We start from the raw sequence: 24,621 nt of genomic DNA on the forward strand, positions 1-24,621 counted from the left end.
CTCGTAGGTAGAATGCTACCACCAACCCACTTATAAGAGGGACTACTCCAAAAACAAAAATTACATCTGTAACAGAATAGCACATAATTATTAGCATATGCAAAACTAATATTTAGTGTTTACTGAAATAAGTACTTTTATGGGCATTTTTCAAGTTATGAATCTATGGTTTTGTGCAAAATAGAGTCAGGGTTTCTCCAGGGACCACTGGGTCATGGACTAGTATCGAGGGACTTCTGCATATTGAGTATTCACAATGGATATTTTTGAATTTATATTTTACACAAGGACTGTTACATTTACAGATGTATGCACATCTCTGAATGGAATATGCACTATGGGGAAATTAAACAGAAATTGTTAGAAAAAGTGGACTCTTAAGTATGGCTATAAATCTCAAAGAGAAGAAACATCTCTAATTTATGACCCACATGGGAGAAGTTTCTGGGTGTATTCTTTCTGGCTGTACTTTCCCCTCTCGCTCAGAACTGTGGCACAGAGGGGTAATCACCAGTATGAATTCTACTGTGAAAGGGCTGAAATGACCTCACTGAAAATGATTCCCAGAGACGATTCTTTGCTTTCTGAAGTAATTGGATATGAAATCTATGGCTAGTGCTTTTAAATCTATACACATCGCAAACGACAGAAAACACAAAAATGTTAAAAGTGCCCAAAATGTTCTAGTTCAGCCAGAAAAAGGGACTTGAGCTTTTGTGTTTTAAAGGGTAATATTGAATTACATACAATCCTTTAGAAATGTATTAAAAACAATGGTTGGTATAGTCCCCCAACAATTTTATATCCACCTGACTTTTGATAAATAAAGCTCTTAAGTTTCCTTCCAAATATTTTGTGTTCGAGTGAAAAATTTTACTAAAATGAAATGAAGATTAAGGAGTAATTGTTCTTTTAGATACAAAATGGATTATAGTTTTAAATAAATATAAATGGTTATGATCCACTACTCAAGAATTATATAATGACTTATAAAATCTATAATAAATCTGTCTATGGCTGTTTTAGTGAGAGCAGTTTACTCTGACAGATAAGTGTCCTGGCAAATATATTCTGCTACACAACATGAGGCACTTTAATTCACTGAGACTAAGAACAAATCAATAAATCAATTCTACATAAATAATTTGGGGAGAAGATGAGTATTACAAAATCAATTAACACAGTATGGCACTCTGTACTATTGAATAATGAACACTGAATAAATGTCATAAAACTATTAAATTTAAGAAATTGTTTTAGTCTTCCATAATATCTTCAGAGAGTAAATTGATTAAATAAACCACAAAACTGATGCACTCTAAAACTTTCTGCATTCAGTTTAATAAATAATATAATGTTTATCTCATTTCAAAGAATATGAGCTCATTCAAAGTTATTTCTGTCTGATCCTGGGTTGAATCCAATTCATTATTTCATTATCATTATAATACTTAAAAATAATTATACGCAGACACATACACACACTCACACACACAACAAATATAGCTTTTCCTACAATGAATAATGTAGATTCTAATCACTTACTGATTTTTATTGTCTTGAGATAATGAATTGGGCTAGTGCTTCACATCATGCCTGACATATTGACTCATAATTTTGGTGGTATGATAATTCAATATTTAGATGTTTATGTATTTTCTTCATATTTATCATAATTATGTGCCAGTGTCCAGTCAGATAAAGTAAAAATTCTCAACTTAAATCAAGAAAACCACGTTTTTCCTTGAGGTGGTCAACAAAGTCCTCTCTATACGTAGATGCACTTTAAAAAAAAATGAGGTCTATTGACAAAAGATATTTAACACTTTGGAAAGGACCATCTTAGGAAAAGATTTACAAATAACAGGTTCAACATACATAGGTCATGACATTTTTTTAAGGAATTAGAAGCAGGTAAGAATATATGGGGGACTATCTAAACTACATAAAACAGGAAGTAAGAAAGATACATGAATGTTACATTAAACACAGCCCCATATGTTCACATGAAATCTTTAGAACATATTTTTAGTGTTACAGCAAACTATTTGTTGAGGGCTTCAAGCAAAGAACATCTGATGGTTATATACATCTGAGGTCTGATGCATATACCATTTTCTTTTACCCCAGAATAAAACAAAGTTAGTTAGAAGATGCCAGTTACTCAGGCATGAGATGGTCATGCCTTAGATTAAGGTAGAAGTATTCTAAATTTTAGGCTAGAACAAAGAAGTAATTTTAGGCAGGAATCTAAATTTTAGGCTAGAACAAGAAAATAGACTTCAGACATGAAAATGACTTTGGGCTAGGACAGGTAAGTAGGCTTAGATATTTTGTCATCCTGATAAGCCCCTAGAAATAGTTATCACAGGAGTGTTTACAGAACTTTGTTTTTTGCCTTGCTTGTTCTTTGACTATTTATGTTTATTGTGTTGCTTGTTCCTTGACTATTTGCATCTATTGTATTGCTAGTTCCTCAACCTAGGACTGACCTTAATACTTGCATGTAATTCAAATGTATAAAAGCAAAAAAAGGAGGGGGCATGGGATAGGGGTTTTCTAGGGAGGGGAAGTGGGGAAAAGGGATGGCACCTGAAATATAAACAAATACAATATCCAATAAGAAATAAAAATAAAAAGAAGTCAACTGGGATGAGAATTGCAGAATTTGCTGACAGAGTAGATGTGGGGGAGGTATTAAAAAAGGAATTCAACATACTTCCTCGTGCTGGCTATCATTTAGCTTCTGCATGCAAGTAAGTGGTTTAGTCAACTGTGAAGAGGAATACCAATATGCATAAAGAAATACCAATATGGCATTGGGAATCCAAAGTTCTGTTTGGGATATATACTGTGATTACTTATTAGCTAACATTCTAAACGAGTACTCCAAGTGAGAACAGCAAGGTACTGGAGGGTTTATGAATTTAGATATAATATCAGGATACAACAGATCTTGTAGCAGTAGCCTTAGTGCAGAAGACCTAGAGGAGTTCTGGAAAGGCACGGGTTTTCAATTCACGTGGGAAAGCCAATGGGAGCAGAGGATAGCAGCAAGGCAGTGACAGGACAGAAGCATTCATAAGTAAGAAGTGAAGCAGGCACTTTCCCCCTTTGACCCTTTTGTGTCTGTGCTGCTCTGGGAAGGTGCTACTCACACCAGAGAAGGATCTTTCTTCCTACAGCAGTCTTTCCTGTGAGCATACTCTCATATATCTTTCCAGAGCCCCGTCTCTTAGTTGATTGCAGAGCCAACCAATGTTATAATCATTAAGCCCCCAAAGTGTTTTCTTTTAGCCTAGGTAATAGCTTTTTACATATGGGCATCTTTGATGCTCAAGTGAGATACACATGTTTAAAGTCATCTAGCTGTTAAAGGGTGAGGCTTTGAATAAGATCTAAATATTCTTTTTAAAAATAATTTTCTTCAACAAAATACGGGGGGAAGGGAGAGGGGGAAGTTTCCTGGTTAGAAGAGCTGGGAGAAATTGGAGAAGGGTGCATATAATCAAAACACACTTCACACTTGTACAAATGTCTCAAAGAAATTACAAAAGAATTATTATATCTATCCCCATCTATCCTATTTCTCCCTCCAAGCCCCCTCTTGTTCTCTTATTTGTAACCTTCTCATTTCATGCTTTTTAAAGATTTTATTTTTATTTTATGTGTATGGATTTTCTGTATGCACATATGTCTGTGTGCCATTCATGTGCAGTGGCAAAGAGGACTCCTCTGGAACTGGAGTCTCAGAGAGCTATGAGATGCTATGTGTGCTGGGACAAAATCCAGGTGCTCTGGACAAGTGGTCAGTGCTCTTAACCCTTAAACATCTCTCCATGCTTTTTTTCTAGGTGTTCTAATTCTTCCTGTTATACCCATTTCCCCCTTACTTTATATAAGAGTGAATATTAGTTTGTCACAGATAATGCTTACTAGGTTCAAATATCATGAATGGATGCTGGGTTTGTTATAGAGCTAGTTTGGAACCAGTTGAAGTGATAATATAATTTTGGTACTTGAGTCCATTTATGTGATGAATTATATTTGATTTATGTACCTGTCCATGCCTCACTGAAATGAAGCCAACTTCATCACCAACTTGAATGACATTTGGATAAGTACTTGAATATAGTTTGAGAACACTTTGTCTAGAATGTTTGGGTCAATGTTCACCAGTGAGATTAGTCTATAATTCTGTTTTCCTTTAGAGTTTTATCTGTTTATTTTTTTCAATCAGGATAATAATGATATTGAATAAAGCATTTAGAAATGTTCTTTCATATTTCACAGAATAATTTTAGGAGTGTCAGTGTCACTTCTTTTAAGATCTAAAATTGTTTTCTGAATCCGTATGGCCCAGGATTTTAAGTTGGGAAACTTTTAATTACTGTTTCTATTTCATTGGTTGTTCAGATGTGTTTAAGTTATTCACTTTATACTGGTGTAATTTTGATAGGTTATAAAACTTATCCATACATTTTAGATTTTTCAATATATATATATGTATATATATATACATATATATACATGTTATATAAAATGTATATTCACATGATACTTGGAATTTTATCAGTATTTGTTGTAATTTTTCTTAATTCTTATAGTTTTTATTTTTTATCTCTACTTTTATTACTTTAGATTTTCTCTTTTGTACTTGTATTGGGTAAAAATTTGTGAATTTTATTTATCTTTACAAAGAACCAACTGTTTCATTGATTCTTTTTATTACATTATTTATTTACCTTTTAATTAAATTCTACCTTGATCTTCATTATTTTTCTTCATCTACAACTTTGCTTTTTGGGCTGTTCTTTACTTTTTTTCTTTTTCATTTTTTATTAATTAATTATTTTATTTATTTAATCTCAACTGTTGCCCCTTCCTGGTCCCCCCAGTGGAGCTCTTTCCCCTATCCACCCCTTTGCCTCTGAGAGGGTGCTCCTCAATATGTCCCCCTACCCCCCAGACATCAAGTCTTTAAAGGACAAGGATCATCCTTTCTTACTGAGGCCAGACAAGGCAGCTCTATGTTACCTCATGTTATGGGGGCCTCAGACGAGCCCATGTATGCTCCTTGATTGGTAGTTCAGTCTCTGGGAGCTCTCAGGGATGCAGATTAGTTGACACTGTTGGTCGTCCTTTGGGATTGCCATCCCCTTCAATTCCTTCAATTCTTCCCCTAATTCTTCCATAGGGATCCCTGACCTCCATCCAATGCCTGGCTCTGAGTATCTACATCTGTATCACTCAGCTGATGGTAAAGCCTCTCTGGGAGAATTTTGGAGGTCACTTATGTATAGTATTAAATCATCTGTGAATAGTGAAGCCTTGACTTCTTCCTTTCCAATTTGTATGTCCTTGATCTCCTTTTCTTGTCTTACTGCTTTAGTTAGAACTTCATGAACTATATTGAGTAGATAGAGAGTGGGCAGCCTTGTCTCGTCCCTGATTTTAATGGGATTGCTTCATGTTTCTCTCTATGTAATTAGATTTTCCAATGCTTTAAGGTTCATCATTTGATGGTTTATTCCCAACTTCTCTGATTTTTTTATTGTATAGGTACTTAGAGCTACAAACTTTCCCCTCTGAACTTCCTCAGTTTATACCATTGGATTGGGTATGGGTTTTCATTTTCACTTACTTCTAGGAGATTTTAATTTCTTTCTTGATTTCTGGACTGCTCTATTCTTCACTCAATAGGCTGTTGCTCAGTCTCCATGGGTTTGCATATTGTCTGTAGTTTTACCTGCTGTTGATTTCCATCATGGACAGATGTAATACAAAATGTTGTTTCAATTTTCCTATATTTGTTGAGATATGCCTTGTGTCATAATATATGATCTAATTTAGAGAAAGTTTTCAGGGGTGCTGAGAAGAATGTGTATTGTTTGGTATATGAGTGGAATATTCTGCACGTTCCTACTAAGTCCATTGGATTCATGATGCTATTTAATTCTATTCTTTTTTATTTATTTTGAATACAATTATCTATTCAATAGTGTACGTAGTTTAATGAAGTCACCCATTATTACTGTGCTGAAGTAAATCTAAAATATTTAATCTAATATTTTCTTTACAAAATTGGTTAAGCTTGTATTCTGTGCCTATATATTAGAATTATAATTTTCTCATGAAGGGTTGTTCTCTTTATCTGTATAACGTAATTCTCTGTGGTGGTTTGAATACAAATGGCCCTCAGTAGCTCATATATTTGAATGATTTGTCATCATGGAGTGGCAGTGCGTGAGAGGGATTAGGGGGTGTGGCATTGGTGGGGTAGTTGTGGCCTTTTGGAAGACATGTGCCACTGAGAGTAGGCCCTGATGTTTTAACAGCCCAAGCAATGCCCATTGGCTCTCTCTTTCTTCCTGTTTCCTCTGGATCTGGATATAAAACTTTCAGCTACTTCCAGTATCATGACTGCCTATATGCCACCATCCTCCCCTACCATGATGATAATAGACTAAAACTCTAAAACTGTAAGCAATCCCTAGATACATGCTTTAATTTATAAGAGTTGCCATCGTCATGGTGTCTCTTCACAGCAATCAAACACTGACTAAGACACCCTCTTTATGTCTTTTGACAGGATTTGATTTCAAATCGATTTTGTAGACATTAGAATAGAAACACATGCTTGTTTCTTGGTTCTATCTGCTTTCAGTACCTATTTTTAACTTTTTCACCTTAGATAGTGTATATATTTTGTGATAAACATAGCTCTTGATCTCTTGAGGCAGCAAAAAGAAAAACTTTGTCTTCTAAATAGTCTGCTAGTCTCTCTTTTTGATGTGTGAATCAAGATACTGAATTTTAGAGTTTTTATTGAAAGGTGTGTGCTGTTCCCTGACATCTCATTGATCATTTTGTGTTGAGAATTTTTCATTCTTCTGTTTAATGAATGATGTAGCATTTGCAGCATCATTTTTTTCCTCCTGTAATCTCCTTAGTGTGCTCATCTTTTTCCTCAGAATGATTTTCCAGTATTCACTGTTGGGCTTCTTTAGTGGTCAATAATTTCTTTAGCTTGCTATTTATCATAGTTTTTCTTTCATGATGAATTATGGCAGATGTTTGCTGGGCATATTAGAGAGGGTTTTCAGTTATAATCTTTCGAAGTTTGAGAGCTAGCAGCCCTTCTTGAGTGGATGGATTGAAATGAAAAAGTCAGAAGCTCTGCTGCCTAGCCTGCCTCTCTATGTGACTTGACTCTTCTCTTTTGCGTTTTCAGTACACGCTCTCTCTTCTGTAGATTTAGGGTTTGAAATATAATATAAATGAGGAGTTTCTCTTCTGGTCCTGCTTCTTTTACTGTTCTGTATGCCTCTTGTATCTGGATAGGCTTCCTTTCACTATATTTGAGAAAATATTTTCCATAATTTCATTAAAATTTTTTATGGCATTTTCATGAAATACTTAATCTTGGATATTTAGGAAATGTAGAAATTGAAACAATTTTTGACATCTTCTATCCAAAATTATCATCAACCATGACTGACTCATCCAGTACTTCACTTTTCTTTTCATATCTTCATACATGATATTATATTTCCAATAACATCCATTCAGTTGGTGAGGATATCCACTTAACCTTCTATTTGACCTATTTTATTTTTCACTTCCATTATCATTCTGATTTTTTTCCAGTATTTTATCTCCTTATTAAATTCTGTCTTGACAACATGGATGAAATTCCTTATTTTTTTTTTTGTTTGTATTTTTCTGGTATACTTCTGGAGTTCATTGTGAGTTGTACCATACTTAAAATCATTTTTAAAATTCTGTATATGAACTTCTATGTTAGTCATTTTCACTGGAGGCCATTTGAATGAGGTTGGTAATTTTTGGCAGCATCATGTTGTCTTAAATTTTCATGTTTCTTAGGTTTATCTTCTGGGATACAACTATCTGGGGTCAGATTGTTGGTTAAGACTGGATGTCAGCTGTGGTACTGTGGTACGTTAGATTGGTGTTCCAGGTACCAAGCTCTATATTTAGGCTGCTCCTGAGGGTTGGTTATTGCCTATGGCAAGTCATTATCCAGTAGTTAACTCAATAGATAGTAATAGAATAGAAAATGACTATAAAACAAATGATTATTAAATATTAGTTCTTGAAGTGGGCAGCCAATAGCACTGTGTATACTGAAATGTTAGTGTGGGTGAAAGGAAGGCAAAAGGGAGCAATTGCAGTGTGACTAATGATAAGTATTGGGCTGTCAAATGGGACATAGAGGAGAGGGGCACACATAGACTTAGAATAATTGAGTAGAAGCAAAACTGGGAAGAGGCGAGTGGGACAATAGTTAAATGTCAGACTAGAATGAAGAGGTAAGTTGTAAAGTAGGTCTGCCTTCGAGCTTTGGGAGATGGAAAAGTTACAGGAATGGGTTTAAGAGGAGAGAAAGAAAGGAGAAGGAAAGAGAGATAAACAGAGATAGATACATAGATAGATAAAATAGAGAGAGAGGGAGGGGAAAACCAAGAACGAGAGAGAGAAAAAGTACTGGACAATATTCTACACTGCACTGTCTTATCAGAGCATTAGTATGAATTTGACTGAAACATTTAAATTTTTTGAATGAAATAATTTTTTTAAAGTCTGCTTAGTCTGAGGAGACACTTATTCAGAATCTAAGCCAAGTTTAAGAGTTTCCTAGCTTTTTCTGCCCTTTGGTGGTTCCTTGCTGGCAAATGGCAGTAAGTCCTGCCCCCTTCCCCTGCCTCACTTAAAAATTGCCAAGGGCTGGTAATGAAGAGATGTTGATTAAAGATGTACATTTTGGTTTATATGGAGATTTTCATATAAACAATAGTATCATATATTTGATATTTTGGTAAAAGCTATTAGGTGTTCTCTACCTTCCAGCATGGTAATTATTAGAGGAGATGGATAAATTAATTGATTGTGGTAATAATCTCAAATCATTACCCTATACACTGTAAATATATATACTTTTGTCAATGATACTTCATTAAGGCTGGGAAAATCAAAGAAACAGAAGCCCTTCACCAGCTGGGCTGTGGGCTGCCGCTCTCTCAATCTCGACTCTATTGCCTCTTCTTCACTAACCCCTAATTATGGGGTTACTGAACACGTGTCACATTTTCATACACCCCACCCCACTTTACATATCCTCTTTCTACAATGTAGTAAATTCATTATTTGAAACATTAAATGTATGGTTAGGGATGTGCAATTCAGCCATTTCACTTTTGCTAACGGAGAGGTGGTCCAGCCTTTCCTCGAAGTAAGTTTTTGGTGGGAAGTTCTCCGCAGACAAGTGAACAGAAGCAACGTTTAGGTGCTGAAGGATCTTTATTCTCACCTTTATTCATTCTTTATAAGTACTTACACATTGGCTGCTCTTATGCAGATTTTAATCTAGACCTGTGTCTTAAAGAATAAAGAAATTAAATACAAGATGGGCATTAACTATGGATGCAAGTCTGCAGCAGGGCCCAATTGTGAACATAAAATTCCTTGGCTCTGGGGGCATGGTAATGCAAACAAGAATAGCAGTTGATTCTTCATATCATTCACAAAACTTGGTTGTTCTGTTTAGTTGAACATTAAAAGGCCATAGAAAGCCATTCCCATGATATATAGAGGAAAGTTGGGAGTGGGCAAATATCTGACCAAAATGTTGAGTTTCATGGGTCTCTGAAGATAAAGTACAGACTTGAGGACCGTGGAAAGAATGAATACATCTATGAAAAGGAAAATGAAAAACCTGGAGCGGCGGACGCTAAAGATATTACATTTGATAAAATCTCAGGAAAAATACCAAAGCCAAAGTATAAGCTCAGCTGTCTGTCACAGACTCTCGGCAGCAAAAACAGTTTCCCTCTGGCCCCGCCCCAGACCCCGCCCTCAGGTCCCGCCCCGCTAGTTCGGCCACTCAGGCCTCGCTGGCTCCGCCCTCTTTCCCAGTGAATGCTGTGCAAATGAGAGGAAGATTCCGCCCACTCCCCTGTATCGACCAATAAAAAATAGCTTCGTCATTTGCCACTGCCCGGTTGCGGGTGACGTGCGGCGTTTCCCCCCGCCCCCGCCCTCTCTCCTGCCACCTCTGGGTTCTAGGAAGATGGCGAAGGTCACTGAGCGTTACGATGTGACTTGGGAAGGTAATTTTGGGCGGGGAGGGTCCAGGAAGACCCAAAGCCCTGGGAAATGGTTCAGAAGTACCCCGAAAGCTCGGAGAGATTCGTACCCCGTTGTGTCGTCCGCCGGGCAGCTCTCCCTCAACTGGCCGAACCGTGTGGAGCCTGGGGCTGGTTCCTTCCTGGGCCTGACCGTGGTTTGCGGCGTACCGTGTCGCGTTTGCCGGTCCGCACACCGATCCACCTGCCTCCCTGCGCACGGGTTCTGTCATCTTCTGTTTAGGAGGCAGGAGGAACTCGGGGCTGCGACTGTCACACAGCATGTGGTTTCTGGGAGGCGTGGAGGAGGCGGGATCAATGTGTTGAAGCTTGTTTGAAGCCCGAGATAGGTCTGGTGAGGCCTGTGCTAAGTGTTTGGAAGGGTTAAAGAGTATAGAAAAGGTGTGTGGGAGATCCATAAACAAATGTGTTTCTTCAACATTGCACTTTCTGTTTTGTTCTGTTTTCAGAACTGGGTTTCGAATGTCTCCCCTTTTAACTTCATTGGCAAAACCTACTTAAAGCACACACAACATCGCTTCCTACTTACTTTCTGCCAATTAATTTGTTTTCTGGAGGAGAATGCAACTGGTTAATTTGGAGGCATGTGTTCACATGTGATAGTTTTTTTTACCGCCTGGTTGACCAAGAAGGGAGAATCCTTAAATAAATTATTCAAATCTTGGATCAGTTCTATGAGCTGTTATCTCTTTCAGAAAATAAATAAATAAACATTGCTAGGAGTCATGCTTAAGAAAATGAATGAGTTCTCTAAAAGCATAGAATTTCTGTTCATGTTCTCAACAGTTGGCACAGTACAGTGTACTTCAGTAGTCAATTTGCCCACCAAATTTCAATTGCCACCAAAATCCAGATCCCTCAGCCTCGAATGCTTTTGTGGGCTCTTTACCATGTAGAGTGAAATTTACATGAATTGTTTGATGGTGAATAAATCTCAAATATTATAAGGAACAAAAGATTTTATATTGAATACAAAAAGTAAGTGCTAGTTCTTCTGTATGTCAAGTAAGACACAGCCCCAACCTTCAGAGAGTTTACAGTTGAGTGGAACAACAAACCTATCGATTCATTTTTTTAAGACGTTCGCGTCAACACATACCCTTCAACTGTAAAGGAGAGAGGTTAGTGGGTGTTCCGTTCAATGCTTTTAAAAAAGTTATAAATACTTCACAATTGTTGAAAAGTGATATTATGAAGGTATGTAAAGGATAGCTTTTAAAATCTGTTAATATATACAATCAAGGGACAAGGATTATGTCACTGTTGGCAAGCTAAATGATCCTGTGTAGCTTCATACTGTCCTGTGGGCATTCTGAAGTGTAGTGATATAACTAGATTTGGGAAAGTTAGTGCTGTGCAAATTTGTTGAGCAATGAAAGAAGAAATTATTTTAAAGTAGTCGATAAGCTCTTAACCTGAGAGAAAAGATTTTGTTGTTGGGCGATAGAATTATGTCATTCTGCTGAGGGATCTGGCTTTTGGTGGCATCTAGTTGGAGCCACTGTCTGTCCCAACTCTGAGCTGGTTCAGCTTGTCTTTCCTAGATTGCCTAAATTGCCATGCACTTGTCTTAGAGGTTGGCACAAGCAGTTCCTTCCACCAACAGTGTTCTCCCCTCACAGCCTCACTCCTCACTCTTAAATGTTCGTCTCTCAGAATCCTGCTCAAAAGTTACATATTGCAGGACCCTTACGTGCATCTGCTCACCCCTGCCACCATATTTACAAAAGAAGGAAAGAGGAAAAACAAGAAAATGAAAATCCCAAGCAACTGAGTCAAACAAAACCTGCTCCTAGAGTGTGTGCTTTCTTACTGTTGAAGCACGTGCTTGCTTGTGTTACCTCAGAAGTTTTTCTCTGTTAGAATGAAAGAAGTTGGGCCTGCTGTGCTCACTGTTATGTAACTAGTGCTTGACACAGGGAAGAAACGATTTATTGATTGGTTGAATTATAGAGATTTTTAACAACTAACACTAGTAAGTTGTCCATGCTTTTTTCTAGCTTTCTGCCCATTATCTTATGTGAACCTAGGCACCCCAGGGACTAGAACACAGTTTCCTTATTTTGTAAAATGGAGGCTTAATTTTCCTGAAAACCTGTTTCATGGCAGTGTGGGTGGTTGGTGAGAGGACACTCAGATGGTTTGTTTGGATATGGTGGACAGTGTCAGCTGTTTTCCAAGGACCTCCATCAGCATTATAAATGGGTCCAAAGCACACTATAGTGTGTGTGTGTGTGTGTGTGTGTGTGTGTGTGTGTGTCTGTGTCTGTGTCTGTGTACTGTTCGTTATATGTTCTACATGTGAGTGTGGGTATGCATAGGCACAAAGATGCCAGAAGAGGAAGTTTGTGTCTTGTTGCACACTCTCTACCTTATTTATTTGAGGTAGGGTTCTTCATTGAACAGGAAGTCGGACAGCAAATCCCATGCTCCTCCTCCACCCTCCTTCCTAGTGCTGGGGTTAGAGCCAAGCAGGGCTTTTTATGTTTTGCAAAGGATTCAACTCAGGTTTTTAAGATTGCAAAGGACTCTTACCCAACAAGAGCTCTTAGCCACTGAGCATGTCCCCAGCACCTGTTATTCTTGTAATAGTGTATATAAAAGACTTCAGTAAGTTTAACAGGCTTTTAAGTCTCAAATAGATGATATAAATGAATAGAATGAAAGTTCATTTTGTAAGATGATTTAAAGCATTTGTTATCTAGAATATCATTTAAAAACTTGTGGGTAGGAAAGAGAGTTTAGACTTGTAAGGAAAGTAATGAACTCTCTTGAGCATATATATTTACGCATAGCTGGATATGGTACCGTGTGCAGTGCCTAGCATTTAATAGATGTGAAATGAGTTTTTAAAAATATTGTAGAGTATTTTGTTTGTCCTTTTTACTTCATCCCCTAAGAAACCACAGTTTTGAAAGTTCATGGATGCGGCTTTCCTCTCATATCTAGAAGATACAGTCTCACAGCTGACATTATGATCTGCTGACCCTCTGCCCCCTTTCCAGGATTTTCTCTGAGCCTGAGGAGCAAGGACTGTGTTGTGTATGTATCAACAGTTTGGTTTCTGTGTCTTGCTTTTTCTTTAAGGTGCCAAAGGAAGACCTTGTGCCAATTCAAATGTTTATATTTTATACATCTCTGTTATGCTTGCTATTATGGATAATCCCCTCTATGCAAGATTTGATTTTGTATCTTTTTTGTATGTATGTGTGTGCATGATATATGTGTGTATGTATGTAGATGCCATCAGTTCCTGCGGGGTATTTGTCTATTGATTTCTCCCTAGTTTTTCAAAACAGTTTGTCTCCCTACACCTTGAACTCACTGATTGGCTGCACTGATTGGCCAATGGGTCTCAAGGATCCACCTGTCTGTTCCCATAACTAAGGGAAGGTGTTGATATGTCCAGCTTTTTGCAAGGGTTCTAGGGATTGGAATTAAGGTCTTTATCCATCCTTCTACATATAAGATGAGCCGTCTTTTCCCCAGCCCCTTGCTTTTGTTTCTTAATAGTATTCTTGTAGGTTCACTTTATTCTTTTGATAGGTTCTCTGTATCCATTTGCTCCCAAGGGCTGGAACACACTAGACTGGCGTCACATCTCCCTAGTGCACTGTTATACATAATTGGAAGAACACCTCTACTGAAGTTTCTATACATTGAAATAACTTATATTTTTGTCTTCAAATTTAGTACACACCCCATCCATTAAGAGCCGTGGCAATTTCATTATCCTGTAACTGATTTGGTGATCTAAATTTATAGGATTATGAATAATTGTTAAATGGTATATAGTGACTCATATAAGTGAATGTGTAAATGGTCTTTGAGAATTTATATTGGAATGGAGGAAATATGGGGAGAAAGTAGTTTTGTACAAAAGAAGCAAAGTAGGAAGCCGGCTAGTTCCTCATCTCTCATGGCCCGAGTGTTTTAGCCCAGTGAGACCTAGTCCTTAGGGAAAGATAAACAGGATATCCCTTTGTAACCTCTGCTGGCTGTTACCCCTAGTACAGAGACAATAGTTAATAGCATGTGCAAGAGAATGGTGAGTGGCTTACATGTAAAGTATATAATAAAGAGATCTTGGACTTGTAGAGCATACTGCCTTTGGGGAACAACTTAAAAAGAAAAGTATACTCAAGGGAGGAATGCTCCCCAAATTTTATTTCTAATTATAGGTTTTCCCTTACTTTACTTACTTAAGGTAGCCAAACCTTTTGTAGTGCTTTACATTTGCTGGATGTTTTCTGTAAGTTACTGATAGTAGGAGTTCTAAACTCAGACTACATAGGGGCAACGTGTGTATGAAGTTGGATGAAAGACTGCAGCAATGCCTATGAGGAGTTCATGAGTGCATGACATTTTAATAGAACTCGAAGTCAGCTTCTAAGCAAAACAAAACTCCAAACCACAGCGCTGTCCAAACATGGGCTCTTGGTTTTGCTGTTCAAGTTTCATGAAAACCCTATAAAGCCTGTAATCCTGTGTATTTAATAACCAAAGTGGTAGGAGTGTTCAGTGATAATTCCCAAGTCACCATTTTCAGGTTGATGAGGCAGAGTTGATTTAATACTAGTCCTCCAACTACATCCCTTGCTCTTTCTGCTTCTTAGTGTCTGGAGCCAAGCATCACTATATATGAATAATCAGATGGTACTTCTATCTAAATGTTCTAAATGTCAGCAGCTTTGTGTGTTATTTGACTTGTATTGGCTCTTCCTGTACCACTGCAGCACAGGAAAACAAAACCTCCCCAATAGGTAGGTTCTAATCAAAGTTTGCTTGCAAAACAATTGGCTACAAATGTTGGCCATAAGGTGGTAGTTTCTTGACTCGTTTAAATTTTCTGATATAAATGTGAAGTGCAGAGCAAGCCAGAGATACTGTAGTTAGAACAAGATAAATAGTGTTTGCAGTTATAATTGATTGAGGCTGACTGACTGAGGGAGAATTATCAAAATAGCAATATGTGTAAGACTGAACAAAAATTCTGTTTTCAGCACACTTAGTTAATAGTGCTCACTACAATAGCCAAATTATATGAGTATTATTTTTTTTATCTTCACTTGGTAGATAAGAATGTTGAAATGCAGCGATTAACTCAGCAGGTAGAAAGTGTCACTGTTGAGATTTGAAGTGCAGCAGTTTGAGTATTACATTTGTACTCTTGATCTATGTGTACAGATAAAAATAAGAAAGATGTATGTTCTCAGGTAGATTCTTAGTTGTACCTTAGCTATATGTCTTAGTTCAGGCCAATACAACGAATACACCACAGTGGATTATCTTAAACCATGAAGTGTTTCCATATGGTTCTGGAGGATAGGAAGTGAAGAGGCAGGTCCTGCCAGATCCAGTGTCTAGTGTGGAATAGACAACTAATGGCAGAAGACAGAGCCTCTTACGCCTTGTGAGGGCACTGCTTGCCTTCCACAGGCCCTCGCCAAGTATGGTCTTGGGATTTTTAGTTAAGTTTTTAATTAACTTGAAAAATCGTAAACATTCAGCCTTTAATATTGTGTAAAAGGAACCAGATTAAAAATGCTTTTAAAATACTTTGTTTTTGGTATTTATTACATTCAGATCATAGTTCTCCAGACTTGGATTTTTATTTTAATTTATTGTTTATTTCCTTACCTATTTTTGGCCAGTGGTTCTGGGGAAGACATTCTGGTTTTCAGCTCCTGGGGAAGGACAAAAGCTGTGTACAGGCAAGACATAAGGGGTTGAATTAATTTTTCCTTAAAAAACATCCAGGAACTGTCTTCTTCATAGATAACCTACCTGAGATAACTAATATTCCTCTCAGCTCACTCCTGTGATAAGGCTGTTGATCCACTTAGTAGGACAGAAGCCATAAGGAGCTGAGAACAACTTAAAGGTTCTGCCACAATCTGGTTGTATTCAGAATCAGATTTCCAACCCATGAACCTCAGGAGAGGCATTTAAACCACAGTAGAGTTCTTTAGTCCAGAATTTCTTGTTGAATTGTAATTTGCAAAGTTGTTTTCCTATCTTATCAATGAAGCTAACAATGCAATTGTTTTTACTGACATTCATGTTGTCTCTTAAGTTCAATCAAACATTTCCTTTGTTGTTATTGTTTTCTTGTTTACTTCCTTGCATGGCAGTTTAGTATTAAGGAAATGTGAGGTGAATATTCCTTTGTTGTTGCTAGCTCAGTATTATGAAAATTATTTAAAAATTTATATCCATAAGTAAATTGCAAGAATATGTTGAATATTTTGTGATATCTGTGTGTAATTCTATGCTTTCTCTTTATTATTTAGAAAATGATCTCTTTAGGCCTTTTACCAAACCCTAAAACTAGTCTGTATTTCCCCTCACCCCTCCAATTAAGACCTACAGTTGCCCAGAGTGATAGTGGGCCTTGATTCAGGACCCATGGAGTGATGTTCTTTACATTTCAAGATGGTTGTGATATCACAGATTTGCCTACACGTTGGAGTTTATTTCAAATAGTTGATTTCATTTAGTATTTTGACATCCATCATATGTTCATATATATGTATGTGTAAAGAACTTGAATATTACGTTTTTTTTTTTTTAGAAATGCGAGATAAAATGAGAAAATGGCGAGAAGAAAACTCAAGAAATAGTGAGCAAATTATGGAAGTTGGAGAAGAATTAATTAATGATTATGCTTCTAAGCTTGGAGACGACAGTAAGTTTTTAGTTATTTATGTAGGCTCACCATGTTGTATTTGTTATTATTCATTTTTAATATGTCTTTATTAACATTTTACTTACTAATTAGTTACATCACTCCTTTGTTGCAGGAGATACAATGAATGGCAGTTTAGTTTAAGGAGGATTTATAGTTGTTTGTAGTTGTATCTGTTAATTTTTCTATTGCTGTGATACAGCAACATGACTGACAGCTAATAGAAAGAAAAAGTCTGAGCTGGCTTGTTTTATGTCAGCTTGAAATAAGCTAGAGCCTGTATGGAAGAAGGACCTCAAAATGTCCCCACCAGATTGTCTTGGAGGCAAGCCCCTGGTGCATTTTCTTGATTGATGATGTGTATGGGAGGGCCCAGTTCACTGTGGGTGGGGTCATGGGCTACCTCTGGGCTGGTGGTCATGGGTTATAAAAGAAGGCAGGCTGAGCAAGCCAATAAGCAGCACTCCACCATTGCCTCCACCTTGGCTCCTGCTCTGCCTTTCTTGGATGGTAAATTTAAAGCTGCAATATAAACCCTTCTTTCCAAGATTACGTTTAGCTATGGTCTTTATCACAGCAACAGAAACTCTAGCTACAGCAGTTTATGTGGATTTATGGTTCTAGGATAGAGTCCATAATGGTGGCAGGAGCAGGAGACTCACTTCATGGACAATGTAATCATGCAGCAGAGGCTTTGAACCTCAAATCCTGCCCCTTGAGATGGATTTCTCTAGCAAGGCCACATCTCTTAGAGCTCCCCAGACAACTGGAGACCAAGTCTTCAAGTGTCAGAGACTGTGGAGGACAATCTTACTCAAACCACTTCAGTAGTAAAGTCATTAAACAAGCACTTTTGTGTGAAAGGCTCACGATACTGGTAAATGTTTGGCCAAAGTATATTTCAGAATGGCGTTCTAATCTGGTCAAAATATATTTTATAGAGAATTTAAGAATTTAGTGTGTATTGAATATTTCTTCTTATTTCAGAAGATTTTATGTTGCTGAATATGTAAAAAGATACATTCTTAAGTCCAAACTTAAAAATTTTTATTTATAAAAATAATTTTAAAATAAATAATAAATAATAAATAAAATTTTATTAAAATAAATGTAAGTAATATAAATAAAAATAAAATAATTCTAAAAATAAAATAATTTGTTTCCAAAAATAATATAATTACTAATTTTCAGCAATAAAATTAATAATATCTTTAAAATATTTAAAAGTAGAAGAGTTTATTAATTTCTGTTGGGAAATTTCTATATTAAATTCAGATTTTTTTTTCTTCTCATGTATCTAGTTTGGATCATATATGAGCAGGTGATGATTGCAGCCCTAGACTATGGTCGGGATGACTTGGCATTGGTAAGTCTTTAAACTAATTATGTTTTACTCTATATTTGTTTTATGAGTTTTAAATTAGTAAGTAGTTAAGGTTTACTGTGGAGCATGTACTGAGTGCTTTCTGTAGCAAGTTTTGAATGTTTCTTTAAGTTCAAGGCTAGGATTATAACAGATGCTTGGCTAGCCTGTAGAAGGTTCTGGGTTCACTCTCTAGCATCATGAACACAAAGAAAATGAATAAAATACCCATACCAATAAAGCAGTAAATGAAATTACATATTTTGGGACCCAGTAGAAACTCATTAGACCATTTTTTCAATGGATTATTTATGAGATGTAATTGCAGCTGCTCAAGTTGTTATTTTGTTTAACCCGTTATGTGTTTTCAGTTTTGTCTTCAGGAATTAAGAAGACAATTCCCTGGTAGTCACAGAGTTAAGCGGTTAACGGGCATGCGATTTGAAGCTATGGAAAGGTAAACATATCTCGTGAACAATGTAATCCCACCTGCAGATGTGGAAGCTCTGTCTATAGGACATCCTTGATGCAGAAGGGCTTTGTGCTTCTGTGATCTGTTTGACATCAGAGTGCTTCTCAGTACAAACCCCACCCATACTTCTGGGATGCAGCATTTGGGATGAAGTATAATTCATTTCCACTTCTGGCTAGTGAAATTAGGTTATGCTTTATTAGAAGAACTGAGTTTAGATCCCAGTTTTAGAATTTTCTAGTTTTTGACTTCACAAATGAATATTAAGTTTTTTCAGCTTTATTCTTCTAAAATAAGGGTATTGTCATCTTCCTAGGCTTTGAGGAAAACATACACATACTCATGCATACACTCTCAAAGTACATGAAATGCATGATCATCATTTAGACCACATATTTTTAGCCTTTTAGAAAAATAGGTCTGTTTTGAAAAATACATTTAGCCTAGAAATCTAGAGAAGAGATGGTTTGTTTCAACTGAAGCACAGATGGGGACCTATGTGGACCTGTGTTGAAACATCAGAAGCACATCTGTAGAGAAGTCCAGGAGAATTAAGAGTTTATGTGGCTATAGTATAAGGTGAGAAGGAGATTTTGGATAGGATTAAAGCTAGAGATAACAGGCAATTAAAGATTGTGTACTACTAATATGCCTTATAAATGGGTTTCTACTGAAAATATGAAGGGGACATTTTAGGTCGTTAAAAAAACAACAACCCTTGTACTTATCTGTAAAACCATTCTATTTGATTATAGTCTATCGAAGAATAGTTTCTGAGCCTCTTATACTATTATTATGAACGATAGCAGAACATAGAGGATGGGTTAAAAAAAATAAGAAATAGAAAATAGGCTATCAATAGCATCGTAGAAGTAAAGGGAAACATAAAAATGACTTGGTTTTCTGTCTTTTATTCCAAGTTCTTTTCAATCTAAGAAAACAAAAATATAAAAATAAGAAATAGTAGATTTTGGTATTATGGATATCAAACTGAATACAAGCAATTTGAATATATATTCTTGAGAGAGTTGCCCATAGGATCAAACTGGATACTGCAATTACCCTTTAGATTTGTCTGCCTGTATCAGTAGGAAGTGTCATCACTGTAACGGACAGTGAGAAATGCTAACCGGTGCTAACCTGTACCTGGATGGTCAGGAGTTTTGAATGTGTTCTTGCTGTTTGGCATTTTAAAGAACCTATCCTAGGGTTTTCCTGAGCATTAGAAACAGAGAAATGAGTGTTGGTCCATATGTTTCTTTCATCTATTTTGCGTCTTGTCAAATCCCCCACTGAGCCTTGCATGTGTGTGCACACCATGCTCATGTACATTCTGTCTGCCAGTTCCAGTGTGTGTGCAGTACACAATCCTATCTCTTTATGTCTAAGATGTAGCTCATGGCCTCTTTTCTGCCTTCAGTTTTTCTCATACATTGTGTTTCTGTGTTCTCTGCTGTAGTTTATGACTTTAATGCCACAGTCTCAAAACTCTTAAAACACACACACACACACACACACACACACACACACACACACACACACACACTGTCTTTTAGCCTTGGTTTCTAGTTTTTACTATTGTATGTATGTGAAATTAATGTTTTTGATGGAAGGTTTTTCTGTACATACTTCATGACCTTTTTGTTTTCATAAAAAATAGACTATACTTTTATCATTACATGAAAATAGGGAGACTTACATAGCAGTTATGAATGAGTTAAAGCCCTACTTAATATTTTTCTGTATCATGACATTTAAGGTAATGATTCTTAATATATCTCTCTTTCTTTTTAAATAGATATGACGATGCTATACAACTGTATGACCGAATTTTGCAAGAAGATCCAACTAACACTGTAAGTTTGTCCATTGCCCTGAAGATGACTTAATGATTAATGTAAAGGTAAAATGAATTATTTGAGGAAATAGTGAACAGCTATTCATAGAACTAGACTGTTTTTTTTCTTTTATATAGATTACGTGAGCCACTTTTACTTTTAGCATATTTGATGCTCTTAATAAGATTTGACTTTTGTTTTATTTAGAAAATAAGTTAAAACTTGGGGAGCGCAGACTATGTATACATACAATGCCAGCAAGGCTCTATTTCTATGTCATAAAGCTTGTGAAGTACCATTTAGTATGTGCAATACTTTTTGGTTATCATAATTAACAATGAACGAAATCACCTCAGCAAGTATTAATGGTATTAGTACATCATCTCATTTTTAAAATTTACTACTTGAATTAAAAATCAATGTACATAATTACTTGTTTTAAAATATCCCTGTTGTCTTTTTAAATGTGGTAATGTTTAATTTAATATACTGATATCATAGCTTGTCTGTCTTTGACTAAATGGAAAGTTCCAGGGGAGTTATAGATAATACTCATCTTTATGTCTTTCTATATTTCCATGTACAGATGTGACTGCAGCAAGAAAATATTTTTAGAATAAAAAAATGTTTTAAAAATTGCTTTGTTTTTATGGGTATGGGTGTTTTGCTCACATGTAAATCTGTACACAGTTGGTGTTTAGTGCCTGTGAAGGCCAGCAGAACATATCAGATCCCTTAGTATTTGAGTTATAGATGGTTGTGAGCCACCCTATGGTGCTAGGAATTGAAGCTGGGTCCTATCCTCATAAAGTAGCACAAATTATAAAGTACCACTTTCTATTGCTAAAGTACCTGTATGAGTGCTTAACTCGTTCAAGAATGTACTGGCTTTCTTTGCCATTTAGCCATAGATTGAAAAAGAGTAAAAGCAAGTTTCTGAGTTTCCTGTGCTTATCACATATAAGTTAATATGACTGGTGAATAATTTGTTTTTGTGGAATTGAACATATTACTTCTGCTTTAGTTTAAGTGGGAATATTTTTAATCAATTACTTCACTTAAAGGCAAGACTGAGGATGTAGCTGATAAATATTTGTGAAATTATGGTTTTCATCTTCAAGAGCACATGCAAGAAAGAGCTTGTCATTTATAATTTAATATGGCTTTATCATTGTCTTGTTTTTCATAGTTTATGGATTTTCTTGTGGTGTTTAAGACTGGTTAAAAGAGAAATCCATCTTATTTCAGAGTATGGATGAGGTGACAATAAGTAGATCCCATTAGTTAGACATGTTGAACAAGGTGACTGCTTCCAGTTTTCTTGAATCAGATCTTCCCAAGCTCTTCCTTCCTTTCCCAGATATATCTTGAGTATTTCTCATTACATAGCAATAAGACCCAGCTCAGTTCTTTTACTCTTAGGAATCAGTTTACTAGGCATCGTTCAAGAGAACATACAGCCATTCAAGATTTAAAACTAACATGTCTACTAGAAGACTTCACTTTAGTATTAAACAGTTGAGTTGCTGTGTTGAAGGCATCACTGTGTCTTTTTATAAAGCAGGTTTGTGGTAGAAGCTCAGAGGTGAAAGCCTGCATTGTTGAGTACTTATCTGACCCTTTTGTCTTGTGCTTCTGTGTTCAGTGAAGAAATGGATCTGTACTTACAGTTTTCAAGACTTACTTCATTCACACACATTCATTATTCCTTCAAAAACATGGAATGTTTGCACTTGGTGCCATGCAGAGGGTGCATTAGATACAGTGTTGCCTTGTCTCTGCCTCTCAGAAGGCTTCATTACATGACAAACATCTTTTGAGCCTTGAAATGGCTTGATTAGATTTGATTCTGTTTTGATGTTCTATATGAGCTTTGACCCTCCGAGACAGCAAGGACTGAGTGAGGCTTAAAGGAAACAAAGACGGAGTTGGAGAAAGATATTAAATCCAAGTGGATGGCGTAAGCTTTCACAGTAGTAACTGCAAGGCTTCCTTGGGGAAGGGAAGAATACGATTACAGTTAAGCTTCAGACTTTTGAGAAGTGGTGGTGAAAAGGATACTACCTCATTTTTAATCTAGTTTTGGATATTCACATTAAAACTTTATTAAAAAGTGGTACATGAGAAAAAAATTCAATAAGCCCCTGAGCTCAAGTCCTCCTCCCCTTAGGTTGGTTTACTCTAGTGTGCTTTCAGAAAGGGTTTTGGTTTTGGGTTTTTTTTTTTTTTTTTTGGTTTTTAAAAGCACAGACAGGATGCATACATGTGAATGTTGTGTGCATGTGTGCATACGTGTGCACATGTGTGTTTGTCATTGATGAGGTACTTTCAGTTTTATATTGGAACTGTTGCCACTGTGCCTTTGAAATCTAGAGTTCAGGGAGTTGTAGCTGTGTTTCACTGGGTGGGATATGTTAATCATTTCATCCATTTCTAGAGGTTATTTCTCTGCAAATAATCTATTTTTAAAAGATGTGTCATGTCTTCCACAAAACTTCCTACTGCTTAGCCCAGTCATGTTCGGTTTTTACAGATATGTAACTAATTTGATGAAGATTTATTCGTGATCTTAAAATTTAAAGCAGTGTGTGTGTGTGTGTGTGTGTGTGTTTTCTTTTTTTGTTTTGGACATGTTCTTTATGTAACTGTCCTAGTTAGGGTTATCATTGTTGTAATGAAACACCATGACCAAAAGTAACTTGTGGAGGCAAGAGTTTATTTGATTTATATTTCTGTATTAATGTCATCATTGAAGTGAGTCAGGATAGGACTTAAATAACGTAGAAACCTGAAGGCAAGAGCTGATGCAGAGTCCATGAAGGAGTGCTACTTGCTGTCTTGATCCTCATGATTCCTTCAGCCATCTTTCTTGTAGAACCCAGAACCACCATCCCAGGAGTGGCCCCACCCACAGCTGGGACCTCCCCATCAATCCCTAATTAAGAAACTGCCCTTATAGGCTCACCTACAGCCAGATCTTATGGAGGCATTTTCTCAATTGAGGCTCGCTCCTTTCTGATGACTTCCTTACGTCAAGTTGACATAAATTCATAAGCACAGTAAAGTAGGTTAACCCGGAGATCACTTTTGGCCCTTGGTGGCCTTGGACCTTTAGTCTTCATGTGTTAGCTCACCAGGTTTGGGGAATATACACGTGTAAAGCTGTGTCTATACATAGTTTCCATGTTATCTTAATTGGAAAAATCTTACACGAGCGTTTCTGTTCACATCCTATTTATCTTCTAGGCTGGCTTTCCTATGTTTACTTCCCCTTTTATTATTTTAGAACTTTTATGAGAATATCCTATATGCCCTAATGAGGATGCAAAAGTGTCAGATACAGGATGTATTGTTGGCCAGTTTATTAATTTTTGAGTAGTAGAGTGAATTGTTTGTTGTATTTTTAGTAGAATTGTTTGCATTGTTGTACATAGTTTCTTCAGAACTATTACTGTATTTAATAAGGTATCCTGATTGTTAATTTGGAATATTCATTTAGGTTAAGGGATACATTATTGGAGTTAGTACAGGCTAAAATTTTTAATTGTGTGTGTGTGTGTGTGTGTGTGCGCGCCCTAATCATCATGGCTCTCTGAAGATGTACTGTCTGAGTTAGATCTTGTGAATGGTAACTGGACGTCTGAGTGATAAGTGTCCCAAGAACAAGATGCCGCTGGAAAGCAGAGTGAAAGTGTGTAGGAGCCTTAGGCTGTGCTCTGGAAGTTGAGACTGGCCTTTGTTTATAGAAAATGAAGAGATTTAATTATCACTGCCCATTTTCAGGTTCTTTCCAGTTGTAAAGTATGTGAGGCAGCTGCTTTCTGTCTTCCCTGTGTATCTGCATGCTCTCTCAGTGTTCAGCACTGGTCAGTGGGAGTGAGCACACTGACATGTGAGCTTCAGTTTCCCTTTTCCTCTGTCTGAAACACTGTGATTGCAATTGACTGAGGATTTCAAATATATTATTCTCTACTTAAAATTTAAAGCCAATGGCAAGATTTCAAGACTTGAATAGCTTTTCCTTTGTGATTCTACAACAAAAAGAGAATCTTTTGAAATTTTTTTATAATAGAAATTTTAATCCAGATATTGAA

The 24,621-nt window shown here is 36.6% G+C and overlaps 1 protein-coding gene and 1 long non-coding RNA gene across 3 annotated transcripts in view; both read left to right on the forward strand.

Annotated features, from left to right (window-relative positions):
* Nucleotides 1-9,998: 9,998 nt before the first annotated feature.
* Nucleotides 9,999-24,621, forward strand: part of Emc2 (ER membrane protein complex subunit 2) — a 29,972-nt gene continuing 15,349 nt past the window's right edge. Inside the window, exons 1-5 of one of the 2 annotated variants that reach the window (XM_034517518.2) lie at nt 9,999-10,130; nt 16,741-16,854; nt 18,156-18,220; nt 18,589-18,674; nt 20,488-20,545. In XM_034517518.2, the coding sequence (XP_034373409.1) occupies nt 10,091-10,130; nt 16,741-16,854; nt 18,156-18,220; nt 18,589-18,674; nt 20,488-20,545 (363 nt within the window). In that variant the 5' untranslated portion in view covers nt 9,999-10,090. Of the gene's footprint in view, nt 10,131-13,186; nt 13,209-16,740; nt 16,855-18,155; nt 18,221-18,588; nt 18,675-20,487; nt 20,546-24,621 lie in introns of those variants that run through there. The other variant, XM_076911327.1, reaches the window with a different exon arrangement.
* On the forward strand, nt 10,234-10,830 carry LOC143434072 (uncharacterized). Its single transcript, XR_013103264.1, has 2 exons — nt 10,234-10,368; nt 10,616-10,830. It is a non-coding gene; the product is annotated as an uncharacterized LOC143434072 (long non-coding RNA).

This window comes from Arvicanthis niloticus, chromosome 13, assembly GCF_011762505.2.
Source record: "Arvicanthis niloticus isolate mArvNil1 chromosome 13, mArvNil1.pat.X, whole genome shotgun sequence".
Lineage (NCBI taxonomy): Eukaryota > Metazoa > Chordata > Mammalia > Rodentia > Muridae > Arvicanthis > Arvicanthis niloticus.